This window comes from Oncorhynchus mykiss, chromosome 18 (genome assembly GCF_013265735.2).
Source record: "Oncorhynchus mykiss isolate Arlee chromosome 18, USDA_OmykA_1.1, whole genome shotgun sequence".
NCBI classification, from domain to species: domain Eukaryota; kingdom Metazoa; phylum Chordata; class Actinopteri; order Salmoniformes; family Salmonidae; genus Oncorhynchus; species Oncorhynchus mykiss.
In genome coordinates this window covers 61,106,653-61,122,470 of record NC_048582.1, presented here as the reverse complement: position 1 = coordinate 61,122,470, position 15,818 = coordinate 61,106,653, and the positions used below count along the sequence as shown (strand labels likewise).

General features: G+C 41.8%; 1 protein-coding gene across 1 annotated transcript in view; it reads right to left on the bottom strand.

The window, feature by feature from the left end:
* LOC110496654 (gamma-aminobutyric acid type B receptor subunit 2) overlaps positions 1–15,818 on the bottom strand; it is a 432,145-nt gene that overhangs the window by 135,135 nt on the left and 281,192 nt on the right. Inside the window, exon 4 of the mRNA XM_036953439.1 lies at positions 15,198–15,299. Within this exon, the coding sequence (XP_036809334.1) occupies positions 15,198–15,299 (102 nt within the window). The remainder of the gene's footprint in view (positions 1–15,197; positions 15,300–15,818) is intronic.

The window sequence follows — 15,818 nt, the reverse complement described above, 5'->3', positions numbered from 1 at the left end:
TTTTTGTCATGTTGGTTCTCTGTAGCTCAGTTGGTAGAGCATGAAGCTTGTAATGCCAGGATATTGGGTTCAATTCCCAGGACCAGCCATACGCTGCTAAAGGACATATATCATATTATTATATAGTATTATATAGGTATATATGAGCGTCTTATCACATTCAAATAAACGGTGATATCGGCACTTTAGACGTTGATACAGTGCCTTGCGAAAGTATTCGGCCCCCTTGAACTTTGCGACCTTTTGCCACATTTCAGGCTTCAAACATAAAGATATAAAACTGTATTTTTTTGTGAAGAATCAACAACAAGTGGGACACAATCATGAAGTGGAACGACATTTATTGGATATTTCAAACTTTTTTAACAAATAAAAAACTGAAATATTGGGCGTGCAAAATTATTCAGCCCCCTTAAGTTAATACTTTGTAGCGCCACCTTTTGCTGCGATTACAGCTGTAAGTCGCTTGGGGTATGTCTCTATCAGTTTTGCACATCGAGAGACTGACATTTTTTCCCTTTCCTCCTTGCAAAACAGCTCGAGCTCAGTGAGGTTGGATGGAGAGCATTTGTGAACAGCAGTTTTCAGTTCTTTCCACAGATTCTCGATTGGATTCAGGTCTGGACTTTGACTTGGCCATTCTAACACCTGGATATGTTTATTTTTGAACCATTCCATTGTAGATTTTGCTTTATGTTTTGGATCATTGTCTTGTTGGAAGACAAATCTCCGTCCCAGTCTCAGGTCTTTTGCAGACTCCATCAGGTTTTCTTCCAGAATGGTCCTGTATTTGGCTCCATCCATCTTCCCATCAATTTGAACCATCTTCCCTGTCCCTGCTGAAGAAAAGCAGGCCCAAACCATGATGCTGCCACCACCATGTTTGACAGTGGGGATGGTGTGTTCAGCTGTGTTGCTTTTACACCAAACATAACGTTTTGCATTGTTGCCAAAAAGTTCAATTTTGGTTTCATCTGACCAGAGCACCTTCTTCCACATGTTTGGTGTGTCTCCCAGGTGGCTTGTGGCAAATTTTAAACGACACTTTTTATGGATATCTTTAAGAAATGGCTTTCTTCTTGCCACTCTTCCATAAAGGCCAGATTTGTGCAATATACGACTGATTGTTGTCCTATGGACAGAGTCTCCCACCTCAGCTGTAGATCTCTGCAGTTCATCCAGAGTGATCATGGGCCTCTTGGCTGCATCTCTGATCAGTCTTCTCCTTGTATGAGCTGAAAGTTTAGAGGGACGGCCAGGTCTTGGTAGATTTGCAGTGGTCTGATACTCCTTCCATTTCAATATTATCGCTTGCACAGTGCTCCTTGGGATGTTTAAAGCTTGGGAAATATTTTTGTATCCAAATCCGGCTTTAAACTTCTTCACAACAGTATCTTGGACCTGCCTGGTGTGTTCCTTGTTCTTCATGATGCTCTCTGCGCTTTTGACGGACCTCTGAGACTATCACAGTGCAGGTGCATTTATTCTGAGACTTGATTACACACAGGTGGATTGTATTTATCATCATTAGTCATTTAGGTCAACATTGGATCATTCAGAGATCCTCACTGAACTTCTGGAGAGAGTTTGCTGCACTGAAAGTAAAGGGGCTGAATAATTTTGCACGCCCAATTTTTCAGTTTTTGATTTGTTAAAAAAGTTTGAAATATCCAATAAATGTCGTTCCACTTCATGATTGCGTCCCACTTGTTGTTGATTCTTCACAGAAAAATACAGTTTTATATCTTTATGTTTGAAGCCTGAAATGTGGCAAAAGGTCGCAAAGTTCAAGGGGGCCGAATACTTTCGCAAGGCACTGTATCAGTGTAATTGCCACCTCATCAGTGTAAGGACTACAGGTAACTGTCACCTCATCAGTGTAAGGACTACAGGTAACTGTCACCTCATCAGTGTAAGGACTACAAGTAACTGTCACCTCATCAGTGTAAGGACTACAGGTAACTGTCACCTCATCAGTGTAAGGGCTACAGGGAACTGGTCTGATGGTGTAGATATAGGTGCTGGGCAAAGTCCCAAATGGCCATTTGAGATATACACTTGGTGTTTCTTTGTTAGCTATAGGGCAGAGGCTGCAATATCAAGCCACAAAGTGTCAATCCATAACAACACAGCCATTAGTGTCAGCGCAGAGAATTACTTCCTATCCACAGGGCCAGGGAGGAGAGATCTACATGGAATTGAGAGCACATGCTAGCATGATTGAGTCAGTAAATAGTTCACCACCTCCTCAAAGTAGCAGGAGCTTTGAGTAGCGAGGTTTGAAGTGTGAGGTTCCCGTCTCTGCCTCTGACAAGAGCAATCTGTCTGTCACCACTCTGCATGGTGGTGAACTGCATAGACCTCCCCAACCCATACAATCACACAAAATCATGTGATTAAATCTTGATACAGGAAGGAAGGGGGTAGGAGTAATGCTTGACTCGAATGCGGGAGTGCGCATGTCTATCAAAACACAACTGGTACCCTTCTCCCTATCCCCTATTGGCTCTGTCAAAAGAAGGGCACTATGTAGGGAACAGGGTGCCATTTAGGATGTACACTAAGGTAGTAACACATGTATCAAGTCTAGAAAAGGTCTGTTCGACTGAGGATGTACAGTTGAAGTTAGAAGTTTACACAGACCTTAGCCAAATACATTTAAACTCAGTTTTTCACAATTCCTGACATTTAATCCTAGTAAAAATTCCGTGTCTTAGGTCAGTTAGGATCACCACTTTATTTTAAAAATGTGAAATGTCAGAATAATAGTAGAGAGAATGATTTATCACATTTATCACATTCCTAGTGGGTCAGAAGTTTACATACACTCAATTAGTATTTGTAGCATTGCCTTCAAATTGTTGAACTTGGGTCAAATGTTTCGGGTGGCCTTCCACAAGCTTCCCACAATAAGTTGGGTGAATTTTGGCCCATTCTTTCTGACAGAGCTGGTGTAACTGAGTCAGGTTAGTAGGCCTCCTTGCTCGCACACGTTTTTTCAGTTCTGCACACACATTTTCTATAGGATTGAGGTCAGGGCTTTGTGATGGCCACTCCAATACCTTGACTTTGTTGTCCTTAAGCCATTTTGCCACAACTTTGGAAGTATGCTTGGGGTTATTGTCCATTTGGAAGATCCATTTGTGACCAAGCTTTAAGTTCCTGACTGATGTCTTGAGATGTTGCTTCAATACATCTACATAATTTTCCTCCCTCATGAAGCCATCTATTTTGTGAAGTGCACCAGTCCCTCCTGCAGCAAAGCACCCCCACAACATGATGCTACCACCCCAGTGCTTCACGGTTGGGATGGTGTTCTTCTGCTTGCAAGCCTCCCCTTTTTCCTCCAAACAGAACAATGATCATTACGGCCAAACAGTTCTATTTTTGTTTAATCAGACCAGAAGACATTTCTCCAACAAGTATGATCTTTGTCCCCATGTGTAGTTGCAAACCGTAGTCTGGCTTTTTTTATGGCGGTTTTGGAGCAGTAGCTTCTTCCTTGCTGAGAGGCCTTTCATGTCAATATAGGACTCGTTTTACTGTGAATATAGATACTTCTGTACCTGTTTCCTCCAGCATCTTGACAAGGTCCTTTGCTGATGTTCTGGGATTGATTTGCACTTTTCGCACCAAAGTATGTTCATCTCTAGGAGAGTGGTATGACGGCTGCGTGGTCCCATGGTGTTTATACTTGCGTACTATTGTTTTTACAGATGAACCTTCAGGCGTTTGGAAATTCCTTGCAATGATGAACCAGACTTGTGGAGGTCTTGGCTGATTTCTTTTGATTTTCCCATAATGTCAAGCAAAGAGGCACTGAGTTTGAAGGTAGGCCTTTGAAGGTAGGCCTTGAAATACATCCACAGGTACACCTCCAATTGACTCAAATGATGTCAATTAGCCTATCAGAAGCTTCTAAAGCCATGACATCATTTTCTGGATTTTTCCAAGCTGTTTAAAGGCACAGTCAGCTTAGTGTTTGTAAACTTCTGACCCACTGGAATTGTGATACAGTGAATTATAAGTTAAATAATCTGTCTATAAACAATTGTTGGAAAAATGACTTGTGTCATGCACAAAGTAGAATTCCTAACCGACTTGCCAAAACTATAGTTTGTTAACAAGAAATTTGTGGAGTGGTTGAAAAACTAGTTTTAATGACTCCAACCTAAGTGTGTGTAAACTTCCGACTTCAACTGTGTTTCTAACCAGCTAACCACAGTATGGGTGAACAGTTCTTTGCCATTTCCGATAAATAATTTCCCCTTACACCATTAAAAAGCACGGCAACAGTGAAGAGGCAACTGGGATGGTAGCCTTCTAGGCAGAGTTGCAAAGAAAAAGCCATATCTCAGACTGGCCAATTAAAAGAATAGATTAAGATGGGCAAAATAACACAGGCACTGGACAGAGGAACTGCCTAGAAGGCCAGCATCCCATAGTCGCCTCTTCACTATCGATGTTGAGTCTGGTGTTTTGCAGGTACTATTTAATGAAGCAAGTTGAAGACTTGTGAGGCGTCTGTTTCTCAAACGAGACACTCTAATGTACTTGTCCTCTTGTTCAGTTGTGCACCGGGGCCTCCCACTCCCCTTTCTATTCTGATTTGGGCCAGTTCTGTGAAGGGAGTAGTACAGTACACAGCGTTGTACGAGATCTTCAGTTTCTTGGCAAATTATCACATGGAATAGCCTTCATTTCTCAGAACAAGAATAGACTGACGAGTTTCAGAAGAAAGTTCTTTGTTTCTAGCCATTTTGAGCCTGTAAATCGAACCCACAAATGCTGATGCTCCAGATAATCAACTAGTCTAAAGAAGGACAGTTTTATTGCTTCTTTAATCAGAACAACAGTTTTCAGCTGTGCTAACATAATTGCATTTTTTTTTCCTAATGATCATTTAGCCTTTTAAAATGATAAACTTGGATTAGCTAACACAACGTGCCATTGGAACACAGGAGTGATGGTTGCTGATAATGGGCCTCTGTACACCTATGTAGATATTCCATTAAAAATCTCCCCTTTCCAGCTACAATAGTCATTTACAACATTAACAATATCTACACTGTATTTCTGATCAATTTGATGTTAAAAAATGTGCTTTTCTTTCTAAAACAAGGACATTTCTAACTTTTGAACGGTGGTATACATATACATACATACATATACATATATTTCACAACATACATTATTTTGTCATCAGTAAAATTAACTAACTTCAACTGTAAACGTTTCACTCTTTTTAGAAAGTATTCACACCCCTCAACTTTTTGCACATTTTGTTGTGTTACAGCCTACATTTTATTCAATGTATTACATTTAGATTTTGTGTCCCTGATCTTTGCACAATACCCAATAATGTCAGTGGAATTATGTTTTTAGAAATGTTTACAAATTAATACAAAATGAAAAGCTGAAATGCCAATAAGTATTTAACCCCTATGTTGTGGCAGGCCTACATTTGCTTAACAATTCACGTACTAAGTTGCAATAATGGTGTTTAACATGATTGTTTAATGACTACCTCATCTCTGTATCCCACACATACAATTATCTGTAAGGTCCCTCAGTCAAGCATTGAATTTGAAGCACATTTTCAATCAGGGACCAGGGAGGTTCCCCAAAGGTTCGCATAGAAGGACACCTATTGGTACATGGGTAGAAAGAAAATATAAATAGACATTGAACATTCCTTTGAGCATGGTGCAGTTATTAATTACACTTTAGATGGTGTATCAACACACCAAGTCACTACAAAGATACTGGCCCCTTTCCTAACTCAGTTGCCGGAGAGGAAGGAAACAGCTCAGGGATTTCACCACGAGGCCAATGGTGACTTTAAAACAGTTAGAGAGCTGTGATAGGAGATAATTAAGGATGGATCAACAACATTGTAGTTACTCCACAATACTAACCTAAATGACAGAGTAAAAAGAAGGAAGCCTGTACAGAATAACAATATTCCATAATATTCGCAATAAGGCACTAAAGTAAACCTGCAAAAAATGTGGTCTCATACACATGGTTAGCAGATGTTATTGGTCACATACACATGGTTAGCAGATGTTATTGGTCACATACACATGGTTAGCAGATGTTATTGGTCTCATACACATGGTTAACATATGTTAATGGTCTCATACACATGGTTAACAGATGTTAATGGTCTCATACACATGGTTAGCAGATGTTATTGGTCACATACACATGGTTAACAGATGTTAATGGTCTCATACACATGGTTAACAGATGTTATTGGTCTCATACACATGGTTAACATATGTTAATGTGAGTGTAGCGAAATGCTTGTGCTTTTAGTTCTGACAGTGCAGTAATATCTAACAAGTAATCTAACAATTCCACAACTACCTAATACACACAAATCGCAGTGAAGGGATGGAATAAGAATATATACATATCAATATATGGATGAGCAGCATAGGCAAGATGTAATAGATGGTATATAATACAGTATATACAGTGGTGCAAAAAAGTATTTAGTCAGCCACCAATTGTGCAGGTTCTCCCACTTAAAAAGATGAGAGAGGCCTGTAATTTTCATCATAGGTACACTTCAACCACTTTTTTGCCTGACTGTACATTTGGGATGAGTAATGCAAAATATGTAAACATTATTAAAGTGGCATTATTAAAGTGACTAGTGATCTATTTATTAAAGTGGCCAATGATTTAAAGTCAAGTTAGTGGTAGCTGTTTAGCAGTCTGATGGCCTTAAGATAGAAGCTGTTTGTCAATCTCTCGGTCCCAGCTTTGATGCATCTGTACTGACCTCGCCTTCTGGATGATAGCAGGGTGAACAGGCAGTGGCTCGGGTGGTTGTTGTGCTTGATGACCTTTTTGGTCTTCCTGTGACAACGGGTGCTCTAGGTGTTCTGGAGGGCAGGTAGTTTTGCAGACCGCACCACCCTCTGGAGAGCCCTGCGGTTGTGGGCGGGTGTAATCGCTACCAAAGGTATTGACTCAGGGGGTTGAATACGTATCTAATCAAGATACAGTATATTAGTGTTTTATTTACCATAAATGTAAAACATTTATATAGAGAATTTTCTTTCCACTTTGTTGAAAAAAAATGACAATTAAATCCATTTGAATCCCACATGGTTACACAACGAAATGTGTAAAAAGTCAAGGGGTGTGAATACTTTCTGAAGGCTCTGTAGATGGTTAACAATACAAATGCATTATCTTAGCCTGTGTGTCCTCTGATTAGTGACTAATACAAGTTCTGCCATTCACTCTGCCAAAACACCAGCTGTGTCTCTCTGCGCCTTGGATCTGACCCTTTATACTGAATAATGATTCAAGTTCAATAGACCGTTACTCAAGCCAAGCTGAGACATTCTACATATGTCACATATCCATTTATCAGTGGGGAGTCACAAGCCTCTGTCATCACAGCTCCAATGGCCTCAGGGTGTTGGATGAACTAAATAGGATTATAATGCTACATATCAGTATGTTTTAGATCCAATAAACACGCTATGCGTAACACACTCAGAACATAATTCCAACGGGAAATAAAATGCGATGAAAAATCAACCACTTCTGTATTTCTGGTCATGTAATTCTAGGTTGTTTATGGGTCAAAGTAAAACACACATCCAATGCCTTACAAAATGAAAAGGGTCTTGAAATGCCAATGCTGTAGCCACGAATTATATAGGTTTATTAGCCGTAACAGCCCTCTATACCTCTATAGTACCTCCATGGGTGATTTTCCATCCGTACAACCCTGCATGGCGTGTGGTCCACAGTCGCCACCTGCTTTCCCTTATCGCTACAGAAACCCCAATCAAAAGGCCACTTTTCCCCACAATACCTACAATGCCATGGTGGACCGTACTCATCAGAGCCAGAGTGCATGCTGGGAGAAAGCAGAGTAGTTGGGGGTTCTTTGTGGACCACTCTGCTTTGCAGACACTTGTCATTTTCAGAGCCCCTTGGCTCGTCTTGAACCTGGCTCTCGTAGGGCTCTGTTCCTCCCAGGCCTGAATGGTGCCCCTGTACCCTGGAGGAAGGCACTTAACTCAAATGTCTCCAGCTGTGAGGGAACTGAATATGGACAATACCGTCCCAGAGAGACGTGATAATATCCACCATCCTCTGCCCTGGAACCAGGGGGGGATTGGTCATCAGATTGGGTCCCGCGGTTGGAAAAATGGTCCCTGGACTGAATGTCTCAGAGTTTTATTGTGAGAATTCTAAATGTGTACTAGTGGTCTCTAATTGACATGTGGCACCTGTTGCAGGTGGAACTGTTGCAGGTGGAACTGTTGCAGGTGGAACTGTTGCAGGTGGACCTGTTGCAGGTGGAACTGTTGCAGGTGGAACTGTTGCAGGTGGAACTGTTGCAGGTGGACCTGTTGCAGGTGGAACTGTTGCAGGTAGCTGCTTAAAGGTTGTTCTGTTTGGGTCCTGCTGGTCTCTGGGATGGACTTTTGTAATGGCTATTCTTATTCACTTTCAAGTCAGGTGGTTACAGTACAGTATGTATTAACCAATGGCAGCAGCTTCCCAGACGGTTGATTAATCCATGTTGGCGATGCTGTTAGTCACTTTACTCTTGGGTTAATGTAGTAACACTACAAACACAATGAGGATGTGTAACACAACACTAGGCATGATTACATGGCTTTACTAAAATCTGGGGCTAAGTCTCAAATGCCACCCTATTCCCTATATAGTGCACTACTTTGACAAGGGCACATGGCCAAATGATGCTATTTGGGACACAACCTGTATGAGGCAAACTAGGCCTGTTCATGAGCACGTCTATCTGTTTAATAGACTGACACTGTCTTACCCATTACAGTACCATCACGTCTGGCTTTGATGATTACTCCATAGCAAGAGCCTTTACTAGATCTAATAATGGACATTGTCTAATGATCAACACTAAAACACTTGGTCAAACAACCGACTGACCGATGTGGTATTCAGTCTGGACCGTGACCAGTTTAATCCTGTGTGTTAGTGCTGGGCTGTAACAAAAACCTGCCCACTCAATAGCTCTCCAGGACAGGAGACAGTTGAAGAACCCTGATCTTATAATAAGGCATTAGGAGATGTATTACAGATACATTAGGAGATGTATTACATAAACATTAGGAGATGTCTTACAGATACATTAGGAGATGTATTACAGATACATTAGGAGATGTATTACAGATACATTAGGAGATGTATTACAGATACATTAGGAGATGTATTACAGATACATTAGGAGATGTATTACAGATACATTAGGAGATGTATTACATAAACATTAGGAGATGTATTACAGATACATTAGGAGATGTATTACAGATACATTAGGAGATGTATTACAGATACATTAGGAGATGTATTACAGATACATTAGGAGATGTATTACAGATACATTAGGAGATGTATTACAGATACATTAGGAGATGTATTACATAAACATTAGGAGATGTCTTACAGATACATTAGGAGATGTATTACAGATACATTAGGAGATGTATTACAGATACATTAGGAGATGTATTACAGATACATTAGGAGATGTATTACAGATACATTAGGAGATGTATTACAGATACATTAGGAGATGTATTACAGATACATTAGGAGATGTATTACAGATACATTAGGAGATGTATTACATAAACATTAGGAGATGTCTTACAGATACATTAGGAGATGTATTACAGATACATTAGGAGATGTATTACAGATACATTAGGAGATGTATTACAGATACATTAGGAGATGTATTACATAAACATTAGGAGGTGTATTACAGATACATTAGGAGATGTATTACAGATACATTAGGAGATGTATTACAGATACATTAGGAGATGTATTACAGATACATTAGGAGATGTATTACAGATACATTAGGAGATGTATTACAGATACATTAGGAGATGTATTACAGATACATTAGGAGATGTATTACATAAACATTAGGAGATGTCTTACAGATACATTAGGAGATGTATTACAGATACATTAGGAGATGTATTACAGATACATTAGGAGATGTATTACAGATACATTAGGAGATGTATTACAGATACATTAGGAGATGTATTACAGATACATTAGGAGATGTATTACATAAACATTAGGAGATGTCTTACAGATACATTAGGAGATGTATTACAGATACATTAGGAGATGTATTACAGATACATTAGGAGATGTATTACAGATACATTAGGAGATGTATTACAGATACATTAGGAGATGTCTTACAGATACATTAGGAGATGTATTACAGATACATTAGGAGATGTATTACAGATACATTAGGAGATGTATTACAGATACATTAGGAGATGTATTACAGATACATTAGGAGATGTATTACAGATACATTAGGAGATGTATTACAGATACATTAGGAGATGTATTACAGATACATTAGGAGATGTATTACAGATACATTAGGAGATGTATTACATAAACATTAGGAGATGTCTTACAGATACATTAGGAGATGTATTACAGATACATTAGGAGATGTATTACAGATACATTAGGAGATGTATTACAGATACATTAGGAGATGTATTACAGATACATTAGGAGATGTATTACATAAACATTAGGAGATGTCTTACAGATACATTAGGAGATGTATTACAGATACATTAGGAGATGTATTACAGATACATTAGGAGATGTATTACAGATACATTAGGAGATGTATTACAGATACATTAGGAGATGTATTACAGATACATTAGGAGATGTATTACAGATACATTAGGAGATGTATTACAGATACATTAGGAGATGTATTACAGATACATTAGGAGATGTATTACAGATACATTAGGAGATGTATTACAGATACATTAGGAGATGTATTACAGATACATTAGGAGATGTATTACAGATACATTAGGAGATGTATTACAGATACATTAGGAGATGTATTACAGATACATTAGGAGGTGTATTACAGATACATTAGGAGGTGTATTACAGATACATTAGGAGATGTATTACAGATACATTAGGAGATGTATTACATAAACATTAGGAGATGTATTACATAAACATTAGGAGATGTATTGCCATCCAACCACTGGATTAGTCTAAACAAAGAGGTGTGATACTGATGAGTTAGAACCAGGGGCAGCAGTGTTGTGAGAAGAGGTGTGATACTGATGAGTTAGAACCAGAGGCAGCAGTGTTATGAGAAGAGGTGTGATACTGATGAGTTAGAACCAGAGGCAGCAGTGTTATGAGAAGAGGTGTGATACTGATGAGTTAGAACCAGAGGCAGCAGTGTTATGAGAAGAGGTGTGATACTGATGAGTTAGAACCAGAGGCAGCAGTGTTGTGAGAAGAGGTGTGATACTGATGAGTTAGAACCAGAGGCAGCAGTGTTATGAGAAGAGGTGTGATACTGATGAGTTAGAACCAGAGGCAGCAGTGTCGTGAGAAGAGGTGTGATACTGATGAGTTAGAACCAGAGGCAGCAGTGTTGTGAGAAGAGGTGTGATACTGATGAGTTAGAACCAGAGGCAGCAGTGTTGTGAGAAGAGGTGTGATACTGATGAGTTAGAACCAGAGGCAGCAGTGTCGTGAGAAGAGGTGTGATACTGATGAGTTAGAACCAGAGGCAGCAGTGTTATGAGAAGAGGTGTGATACTGATGAGTTAGAACCAGAGGCAGCAGTGTTGTGAGAAGAGGTGTGATACTGATGAGTTAGAACCAGAGGCAGCAGTGTCGTGAGAAGAGGTGTGATACTGATGAGTTAGAACCAGAGGCAGCAGTGTTGTGAGAAGAGGTGTGATACTGATGAGTTAGAACCAGAGGCAGCAGTGTTGTGAGAAGAGGTGTGATACTGATGAGTTAGAACCAGAGGCAGCAGTGTTATGAGAAACACATACTGCAGTTCTCAGCTATTCAGGGATTTGGAATACCAAAGGTACTACATCAATTTGAAAGCACAGGTAGGGAAATGTTGCCGAGTGGACAATGACGTGTGGCTCCAAAAATGGTTATGCCCTAACAGGCAATAAAGTGTCTGACACACTAGTAATGGTATTAGTGCTGGAAGTAGCAGTGTTGGTTATTGCAGAGTCTTGGTTTGATTGTCAGTATTATCTTTAGTTGATCAAACAGTAATTCCATTGAAGATGTTAGTGGGTTTTGTGATATGGCTGGAGTCAGTTTATTCATGAGTGCACACCGTAGCAAACCTATAGCAAAACGTTTTGCAACGAAAACTAGTGTTTGATATTGGAAAAGTGTAGGTTAGTCATTTTATTTTTCGTCACGTTTTCTTCCAGTTAGTTCTTAATGTATACACCTCTGGTACATGGCCACAGCTTCTCCACAGACACATGAGTTTCCTGTGGTGTGCTCCTGACAGCTACCTCTCTGTTCTTAATCCATTCTGAGGAGTTTTACTTTGTGTGCGTGCGTGTGTGTGTGTGTGTGTGTGTGTGTGTGTGTGTGTGTGTGTGTGTGTGTGTGTGTGTGTGTGTGTGTGTGTGTGTGTGTGTGTGTGTGTGTGTGCGTGTGTGTGTGCGTGTGTGTGCGTGCAGGCGCCCCTGAGAGAGACATATGGAAAAAAAGAGAGAGAGAGAAAAGGAGAGAAAAAGACAAGTGAATATGAAAGAGAGCGAGAGACAGAGAGATGGGAGATAGAGTATATGAGAAAAAGAGAAACAGCGCGAGAGATATGTATATATATATATAGAGAGAGAGAGACTTCACTTGCATTGGCAATCATAACATATGTTGCCCATGCCAATAAAGCCTTTCAATTGAAATTGAATTGAATTGAGAGAGAGAGCGAGTGAGGAAAGAAAGAGTGCATGGGAGATAAAGAGAAAGAAAGAGACACACAGACACACAAGAGAAACAGTCCCTGTGCAGTACAGTTCCTATCTGATGGTGGCTGTCTGTTTCGGCCCCTGTACAGTACAGTTCCTATCTGATGGTGGTTGTCTGTTTCGGCCCCTGTACAGTACAGTTCCTATCTGATGGTGGTTGTCTGTTTCGGCCCCTGTACAGTACAGTTCCTATCTGATGGTGGCTGTCTGTTTCGGCCCCTGTACAGTACAGTTCCTATCTGATGGTGGTTGTCTGTTTCGGCTCCTGTACAGTACAGTTCCTATCTGATGGTGGCTGTCTGTTTCGGCCCCTGTACAGTACAGTTCCTATCTGATGGTGGCTGTCTGTTTCGGCCCCTGTACAGTACAGTTCCTATCTGATGGTGGTTGTCTGTTTCGGCCCCTGTACAGTACAGTTCCTATCTGATGGTGGTTGTCTGTTTCGGCCCCTGTACAGTACAGTTCCTATCTGATGGTGGTTGTCTGTTTCGGCCCCTGTACAGTACAGTTCCTATCTGATGGTGGTTGTCTGTTTCGGCCCCTGTACAGTACAGTTCCTATCTGATGGTGGTTGTCTGTTTCGGCCCCTGTACAGTACAGTTCCTATCTGATGGTGGTTGTCTGTTTCGGCCCCTGTACAGTACAGTTCCTATCTGATGGTGGTATGGTGGTGGTCTCTTTCATCACCGTGGACAGCATCTGACTGCCGCTCTCTCTCTAGGAATCCCATCACTACTGCAGATGTGAACTACAGTCTATTGGTGGCTACACACATCATACCAGACGCCATGGCAACACTTCCTCCTCCAGACTGACTGATATGTGTCACCGCTTCTTATCACATTACATGGAAACAGGGGGACAGGCAACCGAATGGAGAGATGAGAGAGGAGCTATCCAATCATGTGTCAGAGCTGTCACAGCCTGTCCCGCTCCAAAGAGAGGGCTTTAAAGCATTGCGAGATGACGGATAATTTGCATTTTTAACTCTCAGTTTAAAATGCCAGCTTTACACAAGTACATGTATATTATAGAAAGGCTCATAGTTATCTTTCTCTGTGTGTGTTTGTGTGTGTGTGCTTGTGCGTGTGTGTGTGTGTGCGTGTCAGAGAGAGAAAGAGAGTGTCTGTGTGAGGCTTCGCCAGCTCTTATGTGATGTGAGTTGATCAGAGAGCCGAGAGGCCTAGGGAGTGAGGGGCTTAGATAGTGTTGTGAGGGCTGAGAAGCCTGGGGAGTGAGGATGTTAGACAGTGTTGTGAGGGCTGAGAAGCCTGGGGAGTGAGGTGCTTAGCCAGTGTTGTGAGGGCTGAGAAGCCTGGGGAGTGAGGGCGTTAGACAGTGTTGTGAGGGCTGAGAAGCCTGGGGAGTGAGGGCGTTAGACAGTGTTGTGAGGGCTGAGAAGCCTGGGGAGTGAGGGGCTTAGACAGTGTTGTGAGGGCTGAGAAGTCTGGGGAGTGAGGGCGTTAGACAGTGTTGTGAGGGCTGAGAGGCCTGGGGAGTGAGGGCGTTAGACAGTGTTGTGAGGGCTGAGAAGTCTGGGGAGTGAGGGCGTTAGACAGTGTTGTGAGGGCTGAGAAGCCTGGGGAGTGAGGGCGTTAGACAGTGTTGTGAGGGCTGAGAAGCCTGGGGAGTGAGGGCGTTAGACAGTGTTGTGAGGGCTGAGAAGCCTGGGGAGTGAGGGCGTTAAGACATTGTTGTGAGGGCTGAGAAGCCTGGGGAGTGAGGGAGTTAGACAGTGTTGTGAGGGCTGAGAAGCCTGGGGAGTGAGGGAGTTAGACAGTGTTGTGAGGGCTGAGAAGCCTGGGGAGTGAGGGTGTTAGACAGTGTTGTGAGGGCTGAGAAGCCTGGGGAGTGAGGGCGTTAGACAGTGTTGTGAGGGCTGAGAAGCCTGGGGAGTGAGGGCGTTAGACAGTGTTGTCTAAGACTATAATCGGCCACTGCAGCTCCACTTTGGGCTCACAGGCTCACAGCTAGTGTGTGTGTGTGAATAACAGCAGCAGGTCATTATGGGTAACTGTCCAAACTCTCAGAACTACTGACATAACCACATTAAGACACACCAGTGTCAACCAGTATTGAGGAAGAGGAATACTGGTCTTGGTACTGTATAACGCAAGAGATGATAAAACCATTTAGGGCATACAGTACATCTGATGTGTGTGACCTCCAGTTCATTTACTCCTGGAAGGTCTTAGACAGGAAGGTCTTAGAAACATTCCGGGTGCCACTACAGTAATATCAAGATCACCATGAGACACTCATTACTTTCATTCCTAAGGGGTTCTGGTCTGGTTCCACAGTACACTAAGTACCTATGCTGTACTCTAACAGGTTCTGTGGATCACTCACCTTCAGCTTCTTGACGTTGACACAGGGGTCGTTGGAGAAGCTCTCGGTGTCAGCGATCTGGATGTCCGCCTTTTCCAGCTCATTGGTCAAGTCATTCCTCACCTGAGAGAGACAGATAAAGTGAGAGAGAGAGAGAGAGAGAGAGAGAGAGAGAGAGAGAGAGAGAGAGAGAGATAGTGGGGGGGACAATGGGTCATCATGTCATATCAGGTCTTATTTGAATAGTGCTTTTTATAGATATATTTGGGACAAAGTGCTTACTAACAGCAATGCGGGCCTACGCCCCAAGGAGGGCGAGCAGAGGCGATAGACAGTGGCGAGCAATAACACCTTGGGTAGAAAGAAACCTTGAGAGTACCTTAGACCAGAGAGTAGGTTAGAGGGGATACTAGCTGGGGATATCCACCAGGAGATAAAGTAAGGTCTAATTGCACTGTTCTCCACTGTTCTCTGATTAACTTTGTGAAGACGGTGTCTGTATCCCAAATGGCACCCTATTCTTATATAGTGCACTTCTTTTGTCCTGGTCAAAACTAGTAAACTACATAGGGAATAGGGTGCTAGCCTGGCTGCCTGTGGACAACCTCCAGTGGACCCTACACCCCTACTGAGATTTGGACA